At 44.4% G+C, this 23,857-nt stretch overlaps 1 protein-coding gene across 2 annotated transcripts; it reads right to left on the bottom strand.

The window, feature by feature from the left end:
- Nucleotides 1-2,724: 2,724 nt before the first annotated feature.
- LOC100191721 (liguleless narrow1) lies at nucleotides 2,725-5,230 on the bottom strand. 2 transcript variants are annotated; one of them, XM_035962015.1, is made up of 6 exons: nucleotides 4,746-5,230; nucleotides 4,500-4,645; nucleotides 4,202-4,412; nucleotides 3,660-3,897; nucleotides 3,404-3,554; nucleotides 2,725-3,324 (listed from the first exon to the last, which is right to left on the bottom strand). In XM_035962015.1, the coding sequence occupies exons 1-6, from the start codon at nucleotides 5,224-5,226 to the stop codon at nucleotides 2,998-3,000; spliced, it is 1,554 nt and encodes a 517-aa protein (XP_035817908.1). In that variant the 5' UTR covers nucleotides 5,227-5,230; the 3' UTR covers nucleotides 2,725-2,997. The 2 variants fall into 2 exon arrangements, with proteins under 2 accessions (XP_035817908.1, NP_001130622.1); NM_001137150.1 differs by having other exon boundaries at nucleotides 2,890-3,324; nucleotides 4,727-5,086.
- Between the last annotated feature and the right edge of the window lie 18,627 nt (nucleotides 5,231-23,857).

Below are 23,857 nucleotides of genomic sequence, written 5' to 3'. Positions count from 1 at the left end.
CTGACGAGCAGGCTCACTCTCTCTCCCTCGCGAACGCTTGTAACCCCTACTGCAAGCGCATCCCCGTGGCGCAGGATAACATGAGCTGCGTTTCCCCCCTTGTGTTCCATCTCGCGCCAACCCATCTGGGCTGGGACACGCAGCGACAATTTTACTCGTCGGTCCAGGGACCCCCTGGGGTCGAAACGCCGACACCATCCACGATAATGAACTCCGGCAGAAGAAACGGACAAGGGTCTACCGGGAAATTGTCCATGTGCAAGAGAGGTGAGGACAACAAGAAATGTAGCACTGTTGAGGGAAAGAGGAAGGAGACGAGAGGGTTTTCTCCACAACAGCAAGAGGGGAGAGACCAGCGTCGATCAGAATCGAAAAGGCGACTGAAACCGGGTATAGAAGACGACCCAGTAACCGTAGCCAGTGGAATGCTATGATGGAGAGTGCAAGGAGTAGCCAAAACACCCTCAGAGATGGAAGCCGAACAATTGCCCTCATTAGAATGCGAAAAGGCACCTTTACCGGAATATTGAGGGGGCCCGGTGACCGAAGGCAAAAGAGCCTTAGCTAAGGCACCGAGAGCAACTTCCAACACAGCATGAGTATCAATTTAGCATGCCGCCAACCCATTAATGCAATACGCCTTAGGCCTCTAGTGTAGTCGTGTCATAGGTTGAGCACGCCTACTATTGCAGTATTTTAAAGTGATCGAGCAAGAGACAGTGGCGACACCTGATCGGGCTAGAACAAGTCCTGATGAAGTGGGTGCACGAGAAACATCGGAAGCAAAATTTACCCTGAGAAACAGTGGGCCCTGCAGAGGGAGCCACATCCTGCGCCATGTGCGCTTGCGACGTGCGAACACGCCCAACCGACAAGAGGAGGATTTTGCGTGGAGCCTCATGAGGAACTGCCTCGTCCATATCACGCGAAATCCAAGAAAAGATAGCTGGAACAAGAACCAAAATAGTTGCCTGAGGGCCATTGTTCAAGGACGAGCTCAAACGAAATCTCATATTTGAATTTGAGATAGGCAATGGGCATTTGAAATTCTTGATTTACACAAAATCTAACTGACATTGATCATTAGAAGTACCCCAGAGAATGAACTTCTTATTTATGGCCGGTTTGAGAAATCCATTTCTGATCTAACATGGAGGGCAATGTTTCTTGCTTGGTGAGACTTGCACCAAATTCTTAGCAAAAGAGACCAATTTTGAAGAACGAGAACTTCTGCGCTTAACAACTATCCACTTCTCATCTTCCTCTCTACACCAAAGGGCATACTATTTCCTCCAATTCTCTCCAGAGGTGGAAATAAATATCAAAGTTTGCAGAAATGGTGCGCTTCAGATCCAGAACCATGAAACCAATTTTCTTATAGGCCACAGAAAAAAAGAAAATGATGATCCGATTCTTCGACAACATGAAAACCCGCTGGGAAGCCACCAAAAATTGATTGCGAAGCCAAGCTGACAGACTCAGCCAAGAGACGGAAGGTATAAGGGCAGAAAACCACATCAGAAAGAAGGAGCATGAGGACGAAGAAGAAGCATGATGGACCGAGGAGCCACATCTCCAAAGAACCGAGAGCTGGAAAGCTTTACCAGAAGAACAATCCAAAGAACTTACCAGCAGTTTTCCCCTATCATCCCAAACAAATGGAGAAGCCATCACGAGAGAGTTCCCCCGCCTCCACCAGATGGGAGACAGGAGATGCCTAGGTTCTAGGGATATGGGGGACTAAGCCCACGACAACTCCATGACAAAGGAGGACACATGGCGATAACGACGACGGGGTGGGGAGCGAGGGAAAACGCGAGAGGGAGCGAGCGAGCCATAGAACGCTGATATGTCATAGCTGGAAGCCTGGAACTGAAAATCTAATGTGTACATGGATGGTTGCTTCCTAATAATGTGGGTAACACCGAGCTCCATACAGCTATTTTGGTGGTTTATAGTGAGGAATGGTGCTTTCTGTTTTGACTGATGTTACATTATCACGGCTCTTGTCCACTCGTATACTGGGATTGTAGAACTTCTTTCCCGTCTTGTGCCACTAGGTTGTAGGGCACCTAAATCCCCACAGTTGTTTAGGGTTTATAATCTGGCAACTTTGCAACGATCCTGTCTTCATTGTTGTGCACAACTCTAAACCAACTTATTCTTAAAATGGGGGCAAACACGGCCAGAGATTGCTGCTAAGCGCACATGGTGACATGTAGCATCATTTGTTGCATTGGATCTCCTGTCATAGAAGAAAGGCATATTTCTGTTGATATAATTGCACTGTCCCCCCTCTCTGATGCCTAACTATGAGCATGTAACCTTTTTTTTTCACTTTGCACCATTGCCTCTTCTGTTTCTGAATGTTTACAAATTACACCCCTTTCCCTACTTTGTTACATAAACCATCCTTCCCATCATCACCATTTTTGCATTTCTTTGGAAGATATATTCCATGTAATAGTTTTTATGACTCTTGCAAAATGATCAGTGTGCTCTGCAAAATTATTGTGAACATGATCAAATGAGGGAGTGCAAGTAGACAGCTACATTACACTTATAAGTGCAAGTGATACTTGGTAGAATGTATTTTTGATTATTTCAGTGATGCTTGGGTAACTTAAAAGGACACAACATAACTATTGATTAGCTGGTCCAATCTTTTTTAGAAAAAAAAAATACTAGAAGAGATTAAGAACTCTTATGCATTTGGATACAAACTAATTAAAATAGTTATATGCTCTTTGCTACCAGTGGTGACACATTTTAGTCCATTGGATCACATAGGAGAATGCATAAACATAAAAAAGAAATCTGTTATGACCCGATTACGGGCGCCGCATGTTCTAGTCTAGTAGCTAAATCCCACACTTGTGCACACCATCAAAAAAAAACTTACTAGTACATATGAGTAGTCATTCTGAACGATTGCAGTCTTATAAATTTACACTCGAAGCCTCTCCCTCAGTTGTCAGAAGTACAAAACGCATGAGCTCATCGCGGTTCGATCATGGTGATGGAGACGTCGTTGATCGACAGCGGAGACGTGGTGGACTCGGTTTTGGTGGTGAGTGGCGGCGCCAGCAAGGAGATGTTCCTGAGCCGCGCGAACAAGGGCGGCATGGCTGGCTCGGGTAACTTGGTGTGGTCGCTGATGAGCATGAGCAGGACGTTGGACATGGTCGGGCGGACGTCGGGGTCCTCCTGCACGCAGAGCAGGCCGACGTGGTAGCACCGCCACGCCTCGTCCTTGGAGTAGGACCGCCCCAGCGACTGGTCCATGAACTCGGCCGCGCGGTCTTCACTCCACAGCTTCCATGCCTGTCAACAAAAAAAACATGTATATAGATTGGCTAACTCCGTTCAGTTCAGATCACTGAATGAAGGTTCAGAATGGTACGTCTTGGATGAGGGACTGCTGGTGTTCCTCGAGGTACAAGGCGCCGTTCCGTTGCCCGCTCAAGATCTCCAGCAGGAGGACCCCGAAACTGAACACGTCCGACTTCACCGAGAAGACGCCGTCCAACGCGAACTCGGGCGCCATGTACCCGCTTCATCGATCGCCACGCAGTCGTTTGCAGCACAAACATGTTCAGGTTTGCAGAGAAGGCAGCATTTTATTCTTAGTAAAGTAAGTAGGGTGCGTTGGGTTTTACTAGGTCCCGACGACGCGGCCCGTGTTAATCGCGTCGGAGTCGTCCTCGAAGATCTTGGCCATGCCGAAGTCGGAGATCTTTGGGCTCATCTTGTGGTCGAGCAGCACGTTGCTGGCCTTGAGGTCCCGGTGGACCACCTTCAGCAGCGAGTCCTCGTGGAGGTACAGCAGGCCGCGGGCGATGCCCAGGATCACGTTGTGCCGGGTGCTCCACCCAAGCTGCGCACTCTTGCTCGGATCTAGGGTTTAATTAAATTAAATTAGTACTAGTACTGATCAACCAACCAAGCCGTATCTGTTGTGATCACTAATTTAATTTGGATGGTAAGCAGAGCACAATTATTAGTCCCGTTGCGCTGTGCGCATCAAGTTACTAGGAGTATAGTACCAGTCCATCCACCTCGAATTAATTAGCTCGTAGTACTAGCTAGACACGAACGGAACATGGAATTTATAGCGTGATGACACCACGCCCACCTACCGTGAGACCTACAGCTACGTGGCCATGGCCCAATGGCGGCAAGGAGCTGTTGGTTCGCTTACCGAAGAGGAAGGCGTCGAGGCTGCGGTTGGGGAGGTACTCGTACACCAGCAGCTTCTCCTCGCGCTCGGCGCACCAGCCCAGCAGCCGCACTAGGTTGCGGTGCTGCAGCTTGGCGATGAGCTCCACCTCGTTCCGGAACTCCGCCGCGCCCTGCCGCGACCGCGCTGACAGACGCTTCACGGCGATCTCGGAGCCGCCGCTCAGCACGCCCTGCAAATCATGCATATTGCTATTAGATGTAGAGTAACAAAACAGCTAGCTGTGGCCACATCCATCGACCTTGGGTTGATTTCTCACTCTGTAGACGGGGCCGAAGCCGCCCTCGCCGAGCTTGTTGGCCTTGGAGAAGTTGTCGGTGGCAGCGAGGATGGAGGCGAGGTCCATGAGCGGCAGGTCCGAGCTCGACCGCCGCCATAGGCTGTCCAGCAGGGATCTCCGGATGGCTGAACAAGAGGGCAGGGATCATCCAATGTTAGAAACACACGCAGCAGCAGCGGATGGAATGGAAAGGAAAGGAAAGCCACCAGCAGAGCGCAGTTTCACCATTGCGCTTCCGCCACCGCCAGCAGTAGACGCAGTAGAGCAGCGTGCAGACGATGACCGTTACCAGCACGCCCACCATGATCCGCATCGCGTCGGGGCTGGAGCCCGAGCCGTGCGACGCCGCATCGCCCGCGGGCGCCGGCGCCGTGCCCAACAGCCGGCGCTGCGCCATGCTTCTACCAGCAGAGACTTGTCCGATCCTGCTCTCTGTACACACCGTCGTCGGAAGAAACCGGATGGAATGGAAATGATGATTGAGGCTACGGGCCGCCGGCGCTAAAGGAGCGCAACAAAGTGTGGAAACGAGGGGCACGCAACGCAACTGGGGGAAAAGAAGTGAGAATGGGGAGAGGCGGGCGGGGCGGAGCCGAGCGCGACCGCACTGTGAGTGTGTCACCCGTCGCGTTTGGCCTTTTGTCCTTGTCAGCACCTGCAGTCGGCGGATACCTTTGACCCAGCGACAGGTGATGCGCGTGTCCATCCGCAGCACGACTGCACGAGTACAGCTGAAAACGGGACGGTACTATGATAACTAATATATTTTAACCGAAATCTAATATGCGTATAATTAAGACGAGACGAATATCTAAAGACCAAATATTTATTCGAGTAGATAAATAACAAATACAAATATTATTTTTGTCACTTATTTCTTGTTCCTGACGGCAGATGGACAGTAGGTTGTACTATATGATAACTAATATATTTCAACCGAAATCGAATATATGTATAATTAAAACGGGACGAATACCTAAGGACCAAACATTTATTCGAGTAGATAAATAACAAATACAAATATTATTTTTGTCACTCGTTTTGTATTACTAACGGTAACAAAAAAAAAACAAGGCAGCACACATGACCGCATTTTAAGCTTCTCCCTTTATTTGACTAATTTTTAAGAGTCAATCAAAGAGAGAAGATGGAAACACAAATATTTAACGATACCAATTAGCCATAAAATATAAAGAATGAAACAATTTACTCATCTCAATTCCTTATCGGATTTGCTCCATTCTTACAACATAATGGATGGTTACAGGTATACCTTTGATTTCACTCATAAAGACTCGAAGGTGTTAGAAGGTATCTTCGGAGGTGGAGCGAATCGGTGTTCATGGACTCTAAAAAAGTGTGTCCAATGCATGATAATGTTCCTCTATTTATAGTCGTGAGTTACAGCTTCGTATGAAATTACAAGCATGTTAATAATGTTTACACACATGGATCTTAAGTCATGCGAGGGTGAGGAATATCGTGATTTTTTTACCGAAGAAGATTCTTCCAAATCCTAGTCCCCTTTGGTCATTGATCACCTTTGCGACATGTCATGCCTGCCAATGTTCATGAAGCTCTCCGTGCCATGACTAGGCCACTTTTGTTGTAGCCGTAGTCTTTGTCATGTTTCGGCACTCAGTGGCCATCGTGTCTGCTCCTTTTCGGAGATTGTCAAAAGCAGTTATGTTCTCACTAGGACAACTCGGGACCTCTAGGACCCCCAAAGGGTCATCTTCGACACAACATTGGATCTTTGGCTTCTACCTCAACGAATTAGAGGATTTTTGTCTTTGGTCGAATTTCTTCTCCTAAGAAGCAGGCTAATTTGGTTCCTAGACCTTCAATGTTCTCTAGAATTTAGTTCGATCTTGGTGTGGCTAGCCCCGGGCAACGCTTGTCCTAGGCTTTTCTTTCGGTGCTTGGCACACGTGGATTTAACAGGTTTTCTGATCTGGACCAAGATGTGCATGGTTCCCACAATTGTTAGAACCCAAAGATTCAATTTTTGAATTGGTGTGTCAGTTGTCTCCACTTTGGTCATAGCTAGGATCTTTGTAGTGGCCTAATCCAGTGTCATGCCTATCTGCAAGTGGGCCATATCACTTCGCCTTATGCTTGCTTAGGTAGGAAGCCCATATATTGGACAACCCGGCCACTATGTCCATTTGATACCTTTAATGGAATCAATGAGGATAACTGGTGACATCTTAATGTCTATAGATTGTTTTGAGACAGTATACTTTTGTTGGGGGCATCGACGGTTGACCCACCATTTTATCACTCATTTGCTATCTTTGGTCGTGCTTCTCTTCAGCATCCAAAAAATGTCCCTTTGGTTTTTAATGCTTGCACTATAGTTAGGGCATGATCAACTAGTTGTCTCGCTATTAACCTCTGACACTATTACCATGTCCTATGATCATGCCGACCTAGCCCCGTTCCTCCCACGCAGCTTCCACCCTTCATCGGTGATGTTCCTACTTGTTATGGCTTGGGCTATTTCGCATTTGAAAAACTCACTATCATCATGGTTGCGCCCGTGCTAGTGAATGCTATGAATTTTGGCAACATTAGTCATGTCACAGGGACTTCATTGAAGGCCACCTTCGCATTCGGGTTCGTGACATCCAACCTATCAACTTGGGGTATAGACACAAATTGATTTCCAATATCCCCATCAGAATTAAGGATGGCAATCGGGCGGGTAGTACACGGATATATAGGGGTGTTTGGTTTAAGGAATCACTACATCCAAATTAAGGTGGTGCATCATGGGTTCATTCCTCAAATTTGGTGGGATGGCCCCATTTCTCATATTAGTACTAACTAACTAACTATGAGGAATGAGGTGGTGATGGATTAACTCATTCCATTCCACAAACCAAACAAAAATAGTGAGGAGTGAGAAGTGATGGACTAGCTCATTCCTCAAACCAAACACCCTAATAGTTCGTGAATCCATACCCGCGAGACAAAACTCAACCCATACCTGTACCCATAAACATTTGTGGGTATGAATCTATATCCATACCCGTACCCGCCGGGTATCCGCTATCCAGTGGATATCCGTTACCTGCCCGCCCACTACAATTTTAGCATTAAACACTAAACAACAATTTTATTACATTTCAAAATAATTATCATTCCAATAGAATCAAATGATAATTTCAGCACCAAACAACATGTTATGGATAAAAATTGAAAAATAAGAATTTATGATAATATATAAATCTGGATGACCCACATGTTAGATATCCGTTGGGTAACGGGTATGGATACTGGATATCCATACCCGCGAAAAAAATATCTGCGGATACCTTATTATATCCATAATCGTACCCGTGGATATCAAATTCCACCATACCCATATCCAATGGATAATTATCAGCGGTTATTTACCCATACCTGTACCCATTGCCATCCCTAATCAGAATGGAGTTGTCTCTTTTTTACTTTACTTGTCACAACAACAACAAGAACTGCCAAACCTTGCTCTTTAATCATGAATGATGGATTATATTGCTCGACTTCCCTTGGACTTCTAGGCGCACAATCACATTTAGAATGTTATTGCTTCATTTGGTAGACTTCTTCATTGGGAAGATGACATGCACTATTTGGGAAAGCCATTATCAAAGATAGACTGGCCGCTATATAGGATGTCCTTTAGTTAATTGTCTTCTCGATTTCGGATCTATTTCAAGGTTGCTCCTGGTCGGTGCAATGTGAAGTCTTAATACAAAACTTATTAGGGGAGACCCCGGTTGATGAGGACCCAATTCCTCCTAAGGACCCTAAGGGCATGAATTACCGTTTAATTTGTATGGTTTGGAACGACCGGTAGAGCTAGCTCCTTTAGATTTGAATATATTACCTAATGAAGAGAAAGATGTGGCTGCCAATGAAGCGATGTTGTTGCTAATCCATCAGTCGGGATGTTTGTCCTAACCCGATGAATCAATCTATTTTGGATCAAGCTAACCCTCAAGCCCCTAGCCTTTAGGCCCCTGTACTAGATAACGACCCAGTATAATTGGCCATCAATCTTAATAGTTAGGGCTTAGAACCTCAAGCTTTAAGTGTATCTTTAGAAGGTTCAGTTAATGGTTTCCAACCTTTACCTCATATGATCATTGAGGTAGACTAAGCTATTGAGGCTCATCCTTAAGATGCTCCTGCCGGACAGGCCTAAGTACAAGTTCAAGTTGCACCCCCAGATGAGTAACTATCCCAACAACCTATAGTGCACAATCTTCATGTTGGATTCATGCTTCATCTCAATGATCAGATGATTGCCCCTATGTTGGATGACTTTGCTCGAGAATTCTCCTTCCTCGACCATTAGAAGGCTAGAGAGAGGCATGATAAGACCCTTGATTTATGGGCCTGAAACTTTGCTCCTGATGGGTTGTCTAAGAGCGATGTCTTGGTCCCCATGGATTGGGCTCTATTCTTTATATGAAAACTTCTATCTCCAGTCTATTTTCAATGGTCCATAGACTTCCTACGCCCCAAGGCATGACCTCTTATATCCATAGAATTTAGTGAAAATAACTCGATCAAGTTCTCACTTCCTGATGTTTGCCCAAACATGTCTGAACTATGCTTAGATGCTAATCTCAATGGTCACTCCTCAGATCATTCCTGCATTTAACTAGACAACTCTTTATTGCATAACAAGTTTTCTCTAGATTTAATTGGAAAAAGAAAAAGAAGATATGCTTCTATCCCTATTTGACTTATCCTTAGAAGGAGATCTCGGCTGAAGCATAGGTCTGCTAGCTTTAAGAAAAGCAATTGTTCCAACCATGATTGTTGGTCCTAGAATCCAATTGTAACCACCCATGTCTCTTGACCATTGTCACACCTGGTTTTAGAAGGTAAACCGAATGCGAACCATGTACGTGCCAGGATTAGAAATTCCTACTGAACCTATCACTTGAAGCCCACCAAAAAAGATTCAATAAGAGGTGCACAAGCTACTTTATGAATTTCAATTAAACACTAATGAGAACTTTATGCTACCTAAGTCATGTATGTTGATAATGCTTAGGTTCGCCAAAGAGGAAGGACAAAACATATCAAGGGCGAATTAGAGAGAAGAGATATGTTCGAGTCAGTCTAGTGCAACAAAACTGTCCAGAAGAAATAGTCATATCTTTTGATTCCCAAAAGATATGAAGGCACCTAAGTACATTTTGGAAAGCTCTTGAAGTCTAGTTTCAAATGCTTCAAAGGCTGACTTAATCGAATCTCCCAGCAAGGCAGCCGACATACTTTAGTACTGACTGGTCAGAAGGTCAACAATTTGCTTGATGATCAAGTTTCCGTATTAAACTGCACTATTCTACGAAGTTTCATTAGGCATGATATACATGTGCATCCAGCCCCACACTATTTGGAGACTCCTAGGAGAAGATATTATCAAATACTAAAGGCTAAGTCAAACAGCCACGCGGAATTCGGCTTTAGAGATCTCCCGAAGAGCCCCCTTCACATTAGCACGTTAAAATACTTTATTTACGTGTTTATACCTATCTAAGACTGGTTGTTACTAGTATAAATACCCCCTATGTCTATGATGTAATACAACTTTTGATAACCTTTGATGATTTGATAATCCAAGTGATTACCGCAGTCGAGCTGCTGAGTGTTTACTTTACCCTTGTTCTTCCTTGTTCTCCTAGACTTGTGAAGAGATTCCTCTAGGATCCACTAGTTCGTGTTGTGCGAGTTCTAGTATGGTTGCCTCGCATTGTGCAGATTAGCCCCTGTTGTGGTTCTGCGGTCGTTCGGAGATCAAGTCAAAGTCTACACTGTTTCGGTGTCTCTCTCCCCGTCGCTTGGTCACCTCTAACCTTGATCAGGTATAAAGTCAGTTACCCGCTGTTCTTCAGCAATTTTACCTTGTTATTCCGTTACTTTTATATCCAACCATCCTATTTATCAACCTACTGTCGTGAAGATTGGGCCATCCTAGTACTGAATATAACCCAATACCTATCATCTCGTATCAAAGCTTTCCTTGTCATGGTAGGTCTTACTGTCATCCACTTATTTATCACAATGTTCATCCGTCTTATATTTCGTTTTGTCCTGTAGTCCAAAGCCACAAAAAACCTATAACCCTTTGGTGGTATTGTTACCTTGTGTTGTTTGAGTTCCTCAAGTTGCTAGTTACCACCATCGTATTCATATTGTGTCATTGCATTTGATCTCTGCACCCCGTTAGTGTTATAAAAAAAGAGAGAAAGAAAGAAAAAGAAGAGAAAGAAGTAAAAAAAGAGGAAGTAAGAAAAGAATTGAAACGAGATTGTGTTGCAGAGTGTTGCTGAAAATTTCGGTTTACATTGATTTGGTGAGAATCTTTCTAGCAACAATTTCACATCTTTTTAGCACATCAACACACTTGGTTGTGAGAGAACCTAGAGGGGGGTGAATAGGTGATCCTGTAAAAATCAACACTAAATAGCCCAAACTTGGTTATGAAATGTTAACACGATTAAAACCAAGTTGCTAGAGCGAGAATTCTAGAAGAAAACCAATCAAAATGAAAAGAGACACGAGACACAGTGATTTTTATCCCGTGGTTCGGCCAATGCCTACTCCACGTTGTGGTGACCTCCTTCGGTCAAGGATTGCACTCAATCCCTCTCAAGTGATCCAATGATCAACCTTGAGTACCACAGTTTTCTTCCTTAGCAGTCTTTTCTCGTTTGCGAGGAATCTCCACAAGTTGGAGCCTCTCACCCTTACAATGTTGATCACAATAAAAGCACAAGAGCAAGGCAGGGAAAGAAACACACACAAGAACTAGAATCACAGCAATCCCACGCACATAAGTCAAGAGATGAGCACACAAACACAACGCAGGGAGTTCACGACTCAAGAAGTGCTCAAATCTCAAACACGATGATCCGAATGCGTGTTTGTGGAGTCTAGGCGTATTAGAATGTTCAATGGAGGCTTGGTGTTTGTAACACCCTAAAATCATGCCTTGATTATTAGGGATAGTTTTGCAAAATATTTAGATAAAATGTCTTTTAAATAAGGCATTTTAATGGTTTGGGATCATTTTCTTAAAATAAATAAATGATAATATTAAATTTTAATATGGTGGTTCAAAGATAAGAATAGATCTTGAAACAAGAATTTGAATTATGAGGTACATAATAATAAATAAAAGTAGCATTAAATTTTGATATCTCAAATAGAGCATTGACTTTTTGAATATAATATGTCAAACTCAGAACGTGATGATAGAAATGTTTATTTTATTAATTTGGGTAAAACTATTCTTTCATGGATGATACATTGAGAAGTTGTACCCAAATGAATAAAATAACTAACATACATATGGATGACTTTGCATTACATGCTGAGCTTTACTTGATGGTGCATTGTGTTTGAGGTTGGAATTTATTCAAAACTGAAAGTTTAGATTTAATTTGAATCTAGGAAACTAAAAATAGAGATTAGAAAAGAAATAAGGAGCAGAAAATAAAATGGAAAAAAGGGAAAGATCACTCACCTGGGCCTCGGATCCTACATTCGGCCCATCCCGCGCCCTCCGTCCGCGGCCACTGCCTGGCGGGCCTGCTCCGTCAGTCACTTGTGCCGCGCCTGGTTACACTGACATATGGGCCCCTATGGTCATCCCCTTCCTCGCTCGGTCTCGAACAGAAGCCGTGGACGCCATTCTTCACGATTCTTCACCTGATTCAATGCCTATCTGATCTCTTCCTGGGTTCTCGCCCAAGATCCACGCACCACTCGACCAACCCCTCCCCTGATTTTCTCGTTGCCAGTCCGGATTGTGCGGAGGGCAGCTAATAGCTTCGCTGCTGGCCGCGCGGACTTAACAAACGCCACCCAACAACCTCCGCCGCTCACGTTGACTCGGCGCGGGCAGTTCACCAAACTATCGCGGACTCCGCGCAATAGAAAGACCACCAAGTCCACGCTTTCCCCAGCCATATAAATCTCCCTCCCAGCTATTTCTTCCCCGCTTTCCCTCTTCTGTGCCCGTATTCTCCCTGCTGTCGCAACGCGCCGTCGAGTCGTGGGCCATGGCGCTCGGCACCCGTCGTCCCCTACTGCTCATCCTTGGCGGCCGAGCGAGTGAACCACCCATAGCCCCGTGCCTCCGTGAGTAATCCGCCTCATTAGAACTCACCGTCTTCACTGTCTGTGTGGTGGAATCGCCGCTGCGCATGTCCAAGTCACCATCACCATCGACCCGCGGCATCGTCACCGTTGTGGCCTCGGATCTGGGCCAGAGCGCTTCGGGGAAACACACTGATGGTGCACGAGGACATTACGGGCGCGATTGGGGGCCAACGGTGCCGCAATTTCTCGCCGTGAGTCCAACGCCGCCGCGGACCCGCCCTGCTTCGTGGGCAGGTGCATTAGCGCTGGCAATAGAGGTAAGAACTCATCTAGGAAGTTCGTGCTTCCCTATTTCTTGTTTAGCACCGGTTGAATTCGCGTTTGGGACACCTGGGCGCTGGCTCGCGTTGCTCCGGCGAGAATGCCGCTGCCGCGCGGGGTGCCTCTGCTCAGCCGTGGTCGCGAGGTGGGAGAAGCCCTCTGAGCCGTTCATCTCAGACCAAGGGTCAAGATTAGAATGTGGGGCGGTGTTGTGTGGGCTGTTGATCTCACTGTGGACGGCTACGATTGGATCATGGCCTTCCAGCGCAGGCGTGGGATGTTAGCCGTAGATCTCGGATCCTAGGATCACAGAAACATACCGGTTCAGTAAAGTGAGGATTTCATCTGGGCCCTTAGTGTCTAATCCAACGGCTCACAATAAATCCTACCCCTTCGCCGTGCACTTTTCTTAAAGAGCCCCTGCGTTTTATGGAAAATAACCCGCCGTCCAGTATACAGAAACCTGAGTCTCGGGAACTTTAGTAGATTAGCCCCTGTGCTTCCCAGTATTTGAGGCGCCGTCCAGGTATTAAATAAAACAGGAAAAATAGATTTAGAAATTGATTTTGTGTATAAAAATAATTGTAAAACTTGTATAATTCATAGAAAAATTATATGAACTCTAAATTGATCCATTTCAGTTCCTATAATTTTGTAATAATATTGTTTATCACCCTGTGTCTCTGTTTTAACATGAAAATGGTATTAAAATTTATTTCTTAATTAACCTCGTATCAAATACATAAAACCTTAGGAAATTCGTATCTCCTCCGTTTTAACTCCGATGGGATCCGTTCAAATTGCGTTAGTCTCATAGAAACGCGTAGATCATTATTACTCAGTTTGTACTTATGTTTGGTGTGATGTTAATTTTATCTATACCATGTTTGTTTGTATTGCTACGACTAGCGCGAGGCACGTGTCATCCGAAGAGCAAGTTGGTACCTGGAATCTCAAGTCTCAGGCAAGTTGTGCCCTTGATCACTTCTTTTTACCCAGTCATGTTCTGATTAATCATAATGATCAGCATAGGTTAATTTTGATGGGACCCAATAGGTTACCCTAGTTTGTCTATCTTTATACCTTGTTTACCACTAAACTTTTTGGGTAGTACTTGCTAGTGCTTTATGTGGTTTTGGGTATGAAGATACATTATTCATGATCACACTTTTATTATCTGTTTATTATCACTGTTCATGATAAGATCATTATGTTAATTGGAACATGGAGAACCACCCGGGAAAACAGTGCTACCACAAGGGTTTATGGACGCCCTTGGCTGACTAATTAGGAAAGCTAGTGGAGGACTACCTTACCCGAAAGGGGCAAGGGCAGTAGGGGAGTGGTCAGTGTAGGGAGGCCCTCGGGAGGATTTTGCTGCGATGGCGGTCCTGCAAGGGATTCCTGCATTGGAGCTTCCTATAAACTGTAGCGGGTTTTCTGAAGCTAGTGGAACTTTGTAAAGGCCTCGTAGTGTTACCCTGCCTCGCCTCCTCGGTAGAGGTGTATGGGAAGTCGCGATCCCTTGGCAGATGGGTAACATGACTTGTGGGTAAAGATGTGCAACCTCTGCAGAGTGTAAAACTGGTATACTAGCCGTGCTCACGGTCATGAGCGGCTCGGACACTCACATGATTAAATTATGGAACTTAAACTCAATTTGTCATATGCATTGCATCGCAGGTGAGGTTGTTACTTTTGTTCTACTACTTAATTGGGCTGGTATTTACTTATACTTAGTAATTGCTAATAAAATTTTGACCAACTTTAAAAGCAATGCTCAGCTCTAACCATCCTCTTTGGTAAGCCTTACACTTCACGTGAGCTCCCACCTTTGGCGAGTTCATGCACATTATTCCCCACAACTTGTTGAGCGATGAACGTATGTGAGCTCACTCTTGCTGTCTCACACCCCCCCACAGGTCAAGAACAGGTACCGCAGGATGATGCGCTTGGAGGATGCTGTGATGAGTTCGTGAGAGGTCTAGGCCGTAGTCTCCCAGTCAACTTTGGGTTGCTGGACCGTTGTCTCCTTATAATGTAATTATTTATTTATTTTGTATAGAACTCCTACTATTTAGTAAAGATGTGACATTCGATCCTGTGCCATGATTCATCATATGTGTGAGACTTGGTCCCAGCACACCTGGTGATTATGTTCGCGCCCGGGTTTTGGACCCCTAAAATCCGGGTGTGACAGAAGTGGTATCAGAGGAATGTTGACTGTAGGACGAAACCTAGATAGAACTGGACAACCATTGTCTACTTTTCTTTGCTACTCTGATTCTTTTCTAAACTTTTCTTAATCTTTTCTCATCTATTTCCGCTTTACTCTGATTATTCTTACCTTTTCTTTCTAAAGAAAAAAATGTGGATTTCACACTTTGAAATCCTGTACCTAAAGTGACCTTTAGGAATAGGAAACCTAATCTTAGGAACAAAATCAAAACTATTTTTGTAAATACCTGCATGCCTGAATGTTTGTTCTGGTGATACATGTATGATTTGGATCTTTGATTGAGTGTGATGAGTTGTGGAGTAATGTCCACAATTCCATCTACATATACACATAGGCATATTTTTTTATAAAATAATTAAACAACCTATATTATCTCTCTATTTAAAAAAAATATATAGCTAGTATCCCATATCTATCTTATCTTGGCAGATTCTATTTTACATTTTGAGATTCATCTTATCTCAAAAGATTCTAACTTATCCTAATAAAGATTCATCTTACCTTAATAAACCTATCTAATCTAAACTAGTCTCATCTAGATCATATCTAATCTAACACATTCTAATCTAGTGTAAGTTACTTAATGCTGGTACGAAGGATAAAGTCATACTCCAAATCCACTTAAATTTAAACTAATGACCTAGATCAACTCGGCCGTACCCAACAACTTGACCTACATAACAGATGTATCTTAGCCTCTTGTCCCAAACCCGGATGAAGACACCAAAGACCAAGACTGGAGAAGAAAATATCAACATCAAATCAAGGAAGGATAAGATTCAAAAGAATCAAGAGCCACAATCTTGGATGGAGTCTTTTCTTATCCTACTCTTTCTTACCCAAACCTATAAATGCTTTAAAGATATCATTTATCCTACATAATAAAATGACTATACATATGGATACCCATGCTTTCCTAATCACTCACTAATAAAAAAAATATAGGGGCTCTTGATTTTTGAAATAATTAGAAACTGAAAGCTAAACCACTCTTCCTATATCCTTTTCTTACAAATCTCGAGGACGAGATTATTTTTAAGGGGGGTAGGATTTGTAACACCCTAAAATCATGCCTTGATTATTAGGGATAGTTTTGCAAAATATTTAGATAAAATGTCTTTTAAATAAGGCATTTTAATGGTTTGGGATCATTTTCTTAAAATAAATAAATGATAATATTAAATTTTAATATGGTGGTTCAAAGATAAGAATAGATCTTGAAACAAGTATTTGAATTATGAGGTACATAATAATAAATAAAAGTAGCATTAAATTTTGATATCTCAAATAGAGCATTGACTTTTTGAATATAATATGTCAAACTCAGAACGTGATGATAGAAATGTTTATTTTATTAATTTGGGTAAAACTATTCTTTCATGGATGATACATTGAGAAGTTGTACCCAAATGAATAAAATAACTAACATACATATGGATGACTTTGCATTACATGCTGAGCTTTACTTGATGGTGCATTGTGTTTGAGGTTGGAATTTATTCAAAACTGAAAGTTTAGATTTAATTTGAATCTAGGAAACTAAAAATAGAGATTAGAAAAGAAATAAGGAGCAGAAAATAAAATGGAAAAAAGGGAAAGATCACTCACCTGGGCCTCGGATCCTACATTCGGCCCATCCCGCGCCCTCCGTCCGCGGCCACTGCCTGGCGGGCCTGCTCCGTCAGTCACTTGTGCCGCGCCTGGTTACACTGACATATGGGCCCCTATGGTCATCCCCTTCCTCGCTCGGTCTCAAACAGAAGCCGTGGACGCCATTCTTCACGATTCTTCACCTGATTCAATGCCTATCTGATCTCTTCCTGGGTTCTCGCCCAAGATCCACGCACCACTCGACCAACCCCTCCCCTGATTTTCTCGTTGCCAGTCCGGATTGTGCGGAGGGCAGCTAATAGCTTCGCTGCTGGCCGCGCGGACTTAACAAACGCCACCCAACAACCTCCGCCGCTCACGTTGACTCGGCGCGGGCAGTTCACCAAACTATCGCGGACTCCGCGCAATAGAAAGACCACCAAGTCCACGCTTTCCCCAGCCATATAAATCTCCCTCCCAGCTATTTCTTCCCCGCTTTCCCTCTTCTGTGCCCGTATTCTCCCTGCTGTCGCAACGCGCCGTCGAGTCGTGGGCCATGGCGCTCGGCACCCGTCGTCCCCTACTGCTCATCCTTGGCGGCCGAGCGAGTGAACCACCCATAGCCCCGTGCCTCCGTGAGTAATCCGCCTCATTAGAACTCACCGTCTTCACTGTCTGTGTGGTGGAATCGCCGCTGCGCATGTCCAAGTCACCATCACCATCGACCCGCGGCATCGTCACCGTTGTGGCCTCGGATCTGGGCCAGAGCGCTTCGGGGAAACACACTGATGGTGCACGAGGACATTACGGGCGCGATTGGGGGCCAACGGTGCCGCAATTTCTCGCCGTGAGTCCAACGCCGCCGCGGACCCGCCCTGCTTCGTGGGCAGGTGCATTAGCGCTGGCAATAGAGGTAAGAACTCATCTAGGAAGTTCGTGCTTCCCTATTTCTTGTTTAGCACCGGTTGAATTCGCGTTTGGGACACCTGGGCGCTGGCTCGCGTTGCTCCGGCGAGAATGCCGCTGCCGCGCGGGGTGCCTCTGCTCAGCCGTGGTCGCGAGGTGGGAGAAGCCCTCTGAGCCGTTCATCTCAGACCAAGGGTCAAGATTAGAATGTGGGGCGGTGTTGTGTGGGCTGTTGATCTCACTGTGGACGGCTACGATTGGATCATGGCCTTCCAGCGCAGGCGTGGGATGTTAGCCGTAGATCTCGGATCCTAGGATCACAGAAACATACCGGTTCAGTAAAGTGAGGATTTCATCTGGGCCCTTAGTGTCTAATCCAACGGCTCACAATAAATCTTACCCCTTCGCCGTGCACTTTTCTTAAAGAGCCCCTGCGTTTTATGGAAAATAACCCGCCGTCCAGTATACAGAAACCTGAGTCTCGGGAACTTTAGTAGATTAGCCCCTGTGCTTCCCAGTATTTGAGGCGCCGTCCAGGTATTAAATAAAACAGGAAAAATAGATTTAGAAATTGATTTTGTGTATAAAAATAATTGTAAAACTTGTATAATTCATAGAAAAATTATATGAACTCTAAATTGATCCATTTCAGTTCCTATAATTTTGTAATAATATTGTTTATCACCCTGTGTCTCTGTTTTAACATGAAAATGGTATTAAAATTTATTTCTTAATTAACCTCGTATCAAATACATAAAACCTTAGGAAATTCGTATCTCCTCCGTTTTAACTCCGATGGGATCCGTTCAAATTGCGTTAGTCTCATAGAAACGCGTAGATCATTATTACTCAGTTTGTACTTATGTTTGGTGTGATGTTAATTTTATCTATACCATGTTTGTTTGTATTGCTACGACTAGCGCGAGGCACGTGTCATCCGAAGAGCAAGTTGGTACCTGGAATCTCAAGTCTCAGGCAAGTTGTGCCCTTGACCACTTCTTTTTACCCAGTCATGTTCTGATTAATCATAATGATCAGCATAGGTTAATTTTGATGGGACCCAATAGGTTACCCTAGTTTGTCTATCTTTATACCTTGTTTACCACTAAACTTTTTGGGTAGTACTTGCTAGTGCTTTATGTGGTTTTGGGTATGAAGATACATTATTCATGATCACACTTTTATTATCTGTTTATTATCACTGTTCATGATAAGATCATTATGTTAATTGGAACATGGAGAACCACCCGGGAAAACAGTGCTACCACAAGGGTTTATGGACGCCCTTGGCTGACTAATTAGGAAAGCTAGTGTAGGACTACCTTACCCGAAAGGGGCAAGGGCAGTAGGGGAGTGGTCAGTGTAGGGAGGCCCTCGGGAGGATTTTGCTGCGATGGCGGTCCTGCAAGGGATTCCTGCATTGGAGCTTCCTATAAACTGTAGCGGGTTTTCTGAAGCTAGTGGAACTTTGTAAAGGCCTCGTAGTGTTACCCTGCCTCGCCTCCTCGGTAGAGGTGTATGGGAAGTCGCGATCCCTTGGCAGATGGGTAACATGACTTGTGGGTAAAGATGTGCAACCTCTGCAGAGTGTAAAACTGGTATACTAGCCGTGCTCACGGTCATGAGCGGCTCGGACACTCACATGATTAAATTATGGAACTTAAACTCAATTTGTCATATGCATTGCATCGCAGGTGAGGTTGTTACTTTTGTTCTACTACTTAATTGGGCTGGTATTTACTTATACTTAGTAATTGCTAATAAAATTTTGACCAACTTTAAAAGCAATGCTCAGCTCTAACCATCCTCTTTGGTAAGCCTTACACTTCACGTGAGCTCCCACCTTTGGCGAGTTCATGCACATTATTCCCCACAACTTGTTGAGCGATGAACGTATGTGAGCTCACTCTTGCTGTCTCACACCCCCCCACAGGTCAAGAACAGGTACCGCAGGATGATGCACTTGGAGGATGCTGTGACGAGTTCGTGAGAGGTCTAGGCCGTAGTCTCCCAGTCAACTTTGGGTTGCTAGACCGTTGTCTCCTTATAATGTAATTATTTATTTATTTTGTATAGAACTCCTACTATTTAGTAAAGATGTGACATTCGATCCTGTGCCATGATTCATCATATGTGTGAGACTTGGTCCCAGCACACCTGGTGATTATGTTCGCGCCCGGGTTTTGGACCCCTAAAATCCGGGTGTGACAGTGTTCTACTCCATGCGCCTAGGGGTCCCTTTTATAGCCCCAAGGCAACTAGGAGCCGTTGGAACTCCATTTGGTAGGCAATTCTTGCCTTTTGTTCGTCGGTACACTGGACAGTCCGGTGGTGCACTGGACAGTGAACAGTACGCGACACAGAATCCCTTGATTGGATGTTTTCCTTTTCTGTGGGGCACCGGACCGTTTGGTGCGCCATGTTACCGTTGGCTCTTATCGACGTGGCAGATAGTAGTTGCACGACTGGAGCACCGGACTGTCCGGCGCCTCGCGCGAACTGTCCGATGATTTATAGCTGACGTAGCCAGGGAAAAACCCGAGAGAGAAGAGTTCCGCAGATCGTGCACCGGACTGTCCTGTGATCAGCACCGAACCGTCCGGTGCTGCGTAGTAAGCACCTTTTTCTTCGTTTCTTTGTTTGTTTTCCTCTGACTCTTTTGGCCTTTACTTAGTTGAGTCCCTAGCACTTAGACAAGAGTGTTTAGCATATAAAAAATTGACAAAGTGTCTAGATCTCACCTTTATTCTTTATTGGGCATATAAAACAATTGACAAATAGAGAGATATTTCAAGAGTAAATTTGATGAATTGCCACAAGCTCCCCCTTTTTCCCATAATGAAACTTCTCCCCCATAAGAGAACTATTTTGCAGTAAAGGGTTTTGATCAAACATAAAGATTCTAGATCTAATATTTTTGAAACAAGTGGTTGGCTGATCCATTTGCTTTGGCCTTAATTTGTCCTCCTTTAGCATTAAGCACCAAAACGGGAGACCTTTGTGGCCCTTTAACCTTATTGCCTCACCAAAATGTCAAATAAGAGAAAAATGGCAATGAGAGCACAACAAAGAACTTGAGACACGATACATTTATACCGGAATGCAGTGGAAGCTCTTTCTTTGTCCAAGTTCACTTTTCCCTTTCAATATCCCTTTGAGACCATTTCAAGAATACTCAACAAGCAGGTTAGTCTCAAGGGAGTCAAGTTGTGGCACATCTCCCCTTAAACATGTGCATCATTTGCATAAGGACTTGTGAGGTCCGGGGATGACTTGTACAACTTGAGCACCAAATATAATCAATTAAAGACAATAAGGCTTAAAGTAACTTGATCAAAGGCATAGAACACATGTATGCTATAGATCAATCCAAGTTATGTGAATCTAAGACATTTAGCTAACTATGCAACCTGCAAAACCTTTTCTCATCTAAAGACTTGGTGAAGATATCAACTAGCTGGTTCTCGGTGCTAATATGATAAATATCGATATCTCCACTTTGCTGGTGGTCTCTCAAAAAGTGATGCCAGATGTATATGTGCTTAGTGCGGCTGTGTTCAACAGGATTATCCGCCAAGCGGATTGCACTCTCATTATCACATAGGAGTGGGACTTTGCTTAGATTGTAGCCAAAGTCCTGGAGGGTTTGCCTCATCCAAAGCAGTTGCGCGCAACACTATCCTGCGGCAACGTACTCGGCCTCAGCGGTGGATAGGGCAATAGATGTTTGTTTCTTAGAGCTCTAAGACACTAGGGACCTTCCCAACAATTGACAAGTTCCAGAGGTGCTCTTCCTATCAACCTTGCACCCGGCATAGTCGGAATCTGAATATCCAATTAGGTCAAAGGTAGACCCCTTTGGATACCAGATCCCGAGGCAAGGCGTAGAAACAAAATATCTTAGAATTCGCTTAACCGCCACAAGGTGACACTCCTTGGGGTCAAATTGAAATCTAGCACACATGCATACACTTAGCATAATATCTGGTCTACTAGCGCAAAGATAAAGTAAAGATCCTATCATAGACCGGTATGCCTTTTGATCAACGGACTTACCTGCTTTGTTGAGGTCCAAATGTCCGTCCGTTCCCATAGGTGTCTTTGCGGGCTTTGCATCTTTCATCCCAATCCTCTTGAGTAGATCTTGAGTGTACTTCGTTTGGGAGATAAAGGTACCTTCCTTGAGTTGCTTCACTTGAAATCCAAGGAAGTAGTTCAACTCGCCCATCATCGACATCTCGAACTTTTGCATCATCACCCTGCTAAACTCCTCACATGACTTTTGATTAGTAGAACCAAATATAATGTCATCGACATATATTTGGCATTCAAAAAGATCACCATTGCAAGTCTTAGTAAAGAGAGTAGGATCAACTTTCCCAACCTTGAAAGCGTTAGAAATGAGAAAATCTCTGAGGCATTCATACCATGGTCTTGGGGCTTGCTTAAGTCCATAGAGCGCCTTAGAGAGCTTGTAGACGTGGTCGGGATACCTATCATCCTCAAAGCCAGTGGGTTGTTCCACGTACACCTCCTCCTTGATTGGTCCGTTGAGGAAGGTGCTCTTCACGTCCATTTGAAACAGCTTAAACGAGTGGTGAGCAGCATAGGCTAATGATATCCTAATGGAATCTAGCCTAGCCACAGGAGCAAAAGTCTCCTCAAAATCCAAACCTACGACTTGGGCATAACCTTTTGCCACAAGTCGAGCCTTGTTTCTTGTCACCACTCCGTGTTCGTCTTGCTTGTGGTGGAACACCCATTTAGTTCCCACAACGTTTTGCTTTGGACATGGCACCAGGCTCCAAACTTCATTTCTCTTGAAGTTGTTGAGCTCTTCCTGCATAGCCAACACCCAGTCCGGATCCTGCAAGGCTTCTTCTACCCTGAATGGCTCAATATAAGAAACAAACGAGTAATGCTCACAAAAATTAGCTAAATGTGAGCGAGTTGTTACTCCCTTGCTGATATCACCCAGAATTTGATCCATTGGATGATTCCTTTGAATTGTGGACCGAATTTGAGTTGGAGGAATTTGTGATGCTTCTTCCTCCTTATTCTGTTCTTCATGTGCTCCCCTTGATCCTGCCCTTTTTCTTGAGGTACCTATTCACCATCTTGACTTCAGGGATGCACCAGTGTAGAGGAGGAATGTTGATCTTGCTCTTGTGGTTCCTGTGGTCGTACATCCCCTATCGCCATTGTTCGCATTGCGGCCGTCGGAACCTCATCTTCATCTATATCATCAAGATCAACTTGCTCTCTTGGAGAGCCATTAGTTTCATCAAATACAACATCGCTAGAGACTTCAACTAATCCTGATGATTTGTTGAAGACCCTATACGCTTTTGTATTTGAGTCATACCCTAGTAAAAACCCTTCTACAGCTTTGGGAGCAGACTTTGATGTAACACCCCAGGTGTTACTTAGGGTTTTCACTTAAGACTACACAAGCCAAGCCCATCATCACATGTGGTTGAAATAGAGCAAAGCACACCAAACTTGGAACACAAGGTCCTAAACAAGTGCAACCCATCTTAGATATCATACCCTAACTTATCATGCACATCTAATGGGAAGATTTGCCCAAACCCTAATTCAAACCCATTTGGACAAGAGAAGCACTATAAGTAAGTGTGACCAAAAGGTTATGAAAACCCCATGATCTTGACTTGGGCCATTTATAAAAGTGGTAGTACTCTTAATACCCTACAATTAATAGTAAGAAAGTGACCCCAAAAAGAAATCAGAAAAGCCCCAAAAGGTTCACCAAAGGGTTGAGCACAAAAGAAAAATCAGGATTTTTCTAAGTCCAAAACCAACCCTTGGCCAAAGATCACACATGTTCACCCTCATTCAAACTTCAAAACAATTCGACCCAATTGACAAAGTGGCACCAAATTACCTCTAAAATGCCCTGGAGAAAGTTGACCCCTACCCTAAGTCGTTTGACACGACTTGGCATAGCTTTTGTCCCGGTTTGGACAGCTATGACATAGGCAACTTCTCACCCCTCTATCTCCCTACCCCGACCGTATCTTGGCTTGGAACTCACATAAAAAAGGTAGGATATGGAGCAGGGAAGAGACCGTACACAGTGGTTTTGCTAAGATATGCACGCTAAGGTGCTCAAATCTGCCGTTGAACCATGGCAGAAGCAAGCTCCCAC

Source organism: Zea mays, chromosome 9, assembly GCF_902167145.1.
Source record: "Zea mays cultivar B73 chromosome 9, Zm-B73-REFERENCE-NAM-5.0, whole genome shotgun sequence".
Classification (NCBI taxonomy): domain Eukaryota; kingdom Viridiplantae; phylum Streptophyta; class Magnoliopsida; order Poales; family Poaceae; genus Zea; species Zea mays.
This window is presented reverse-complemented; position numbering and strand designations above follow the sequence as displayed.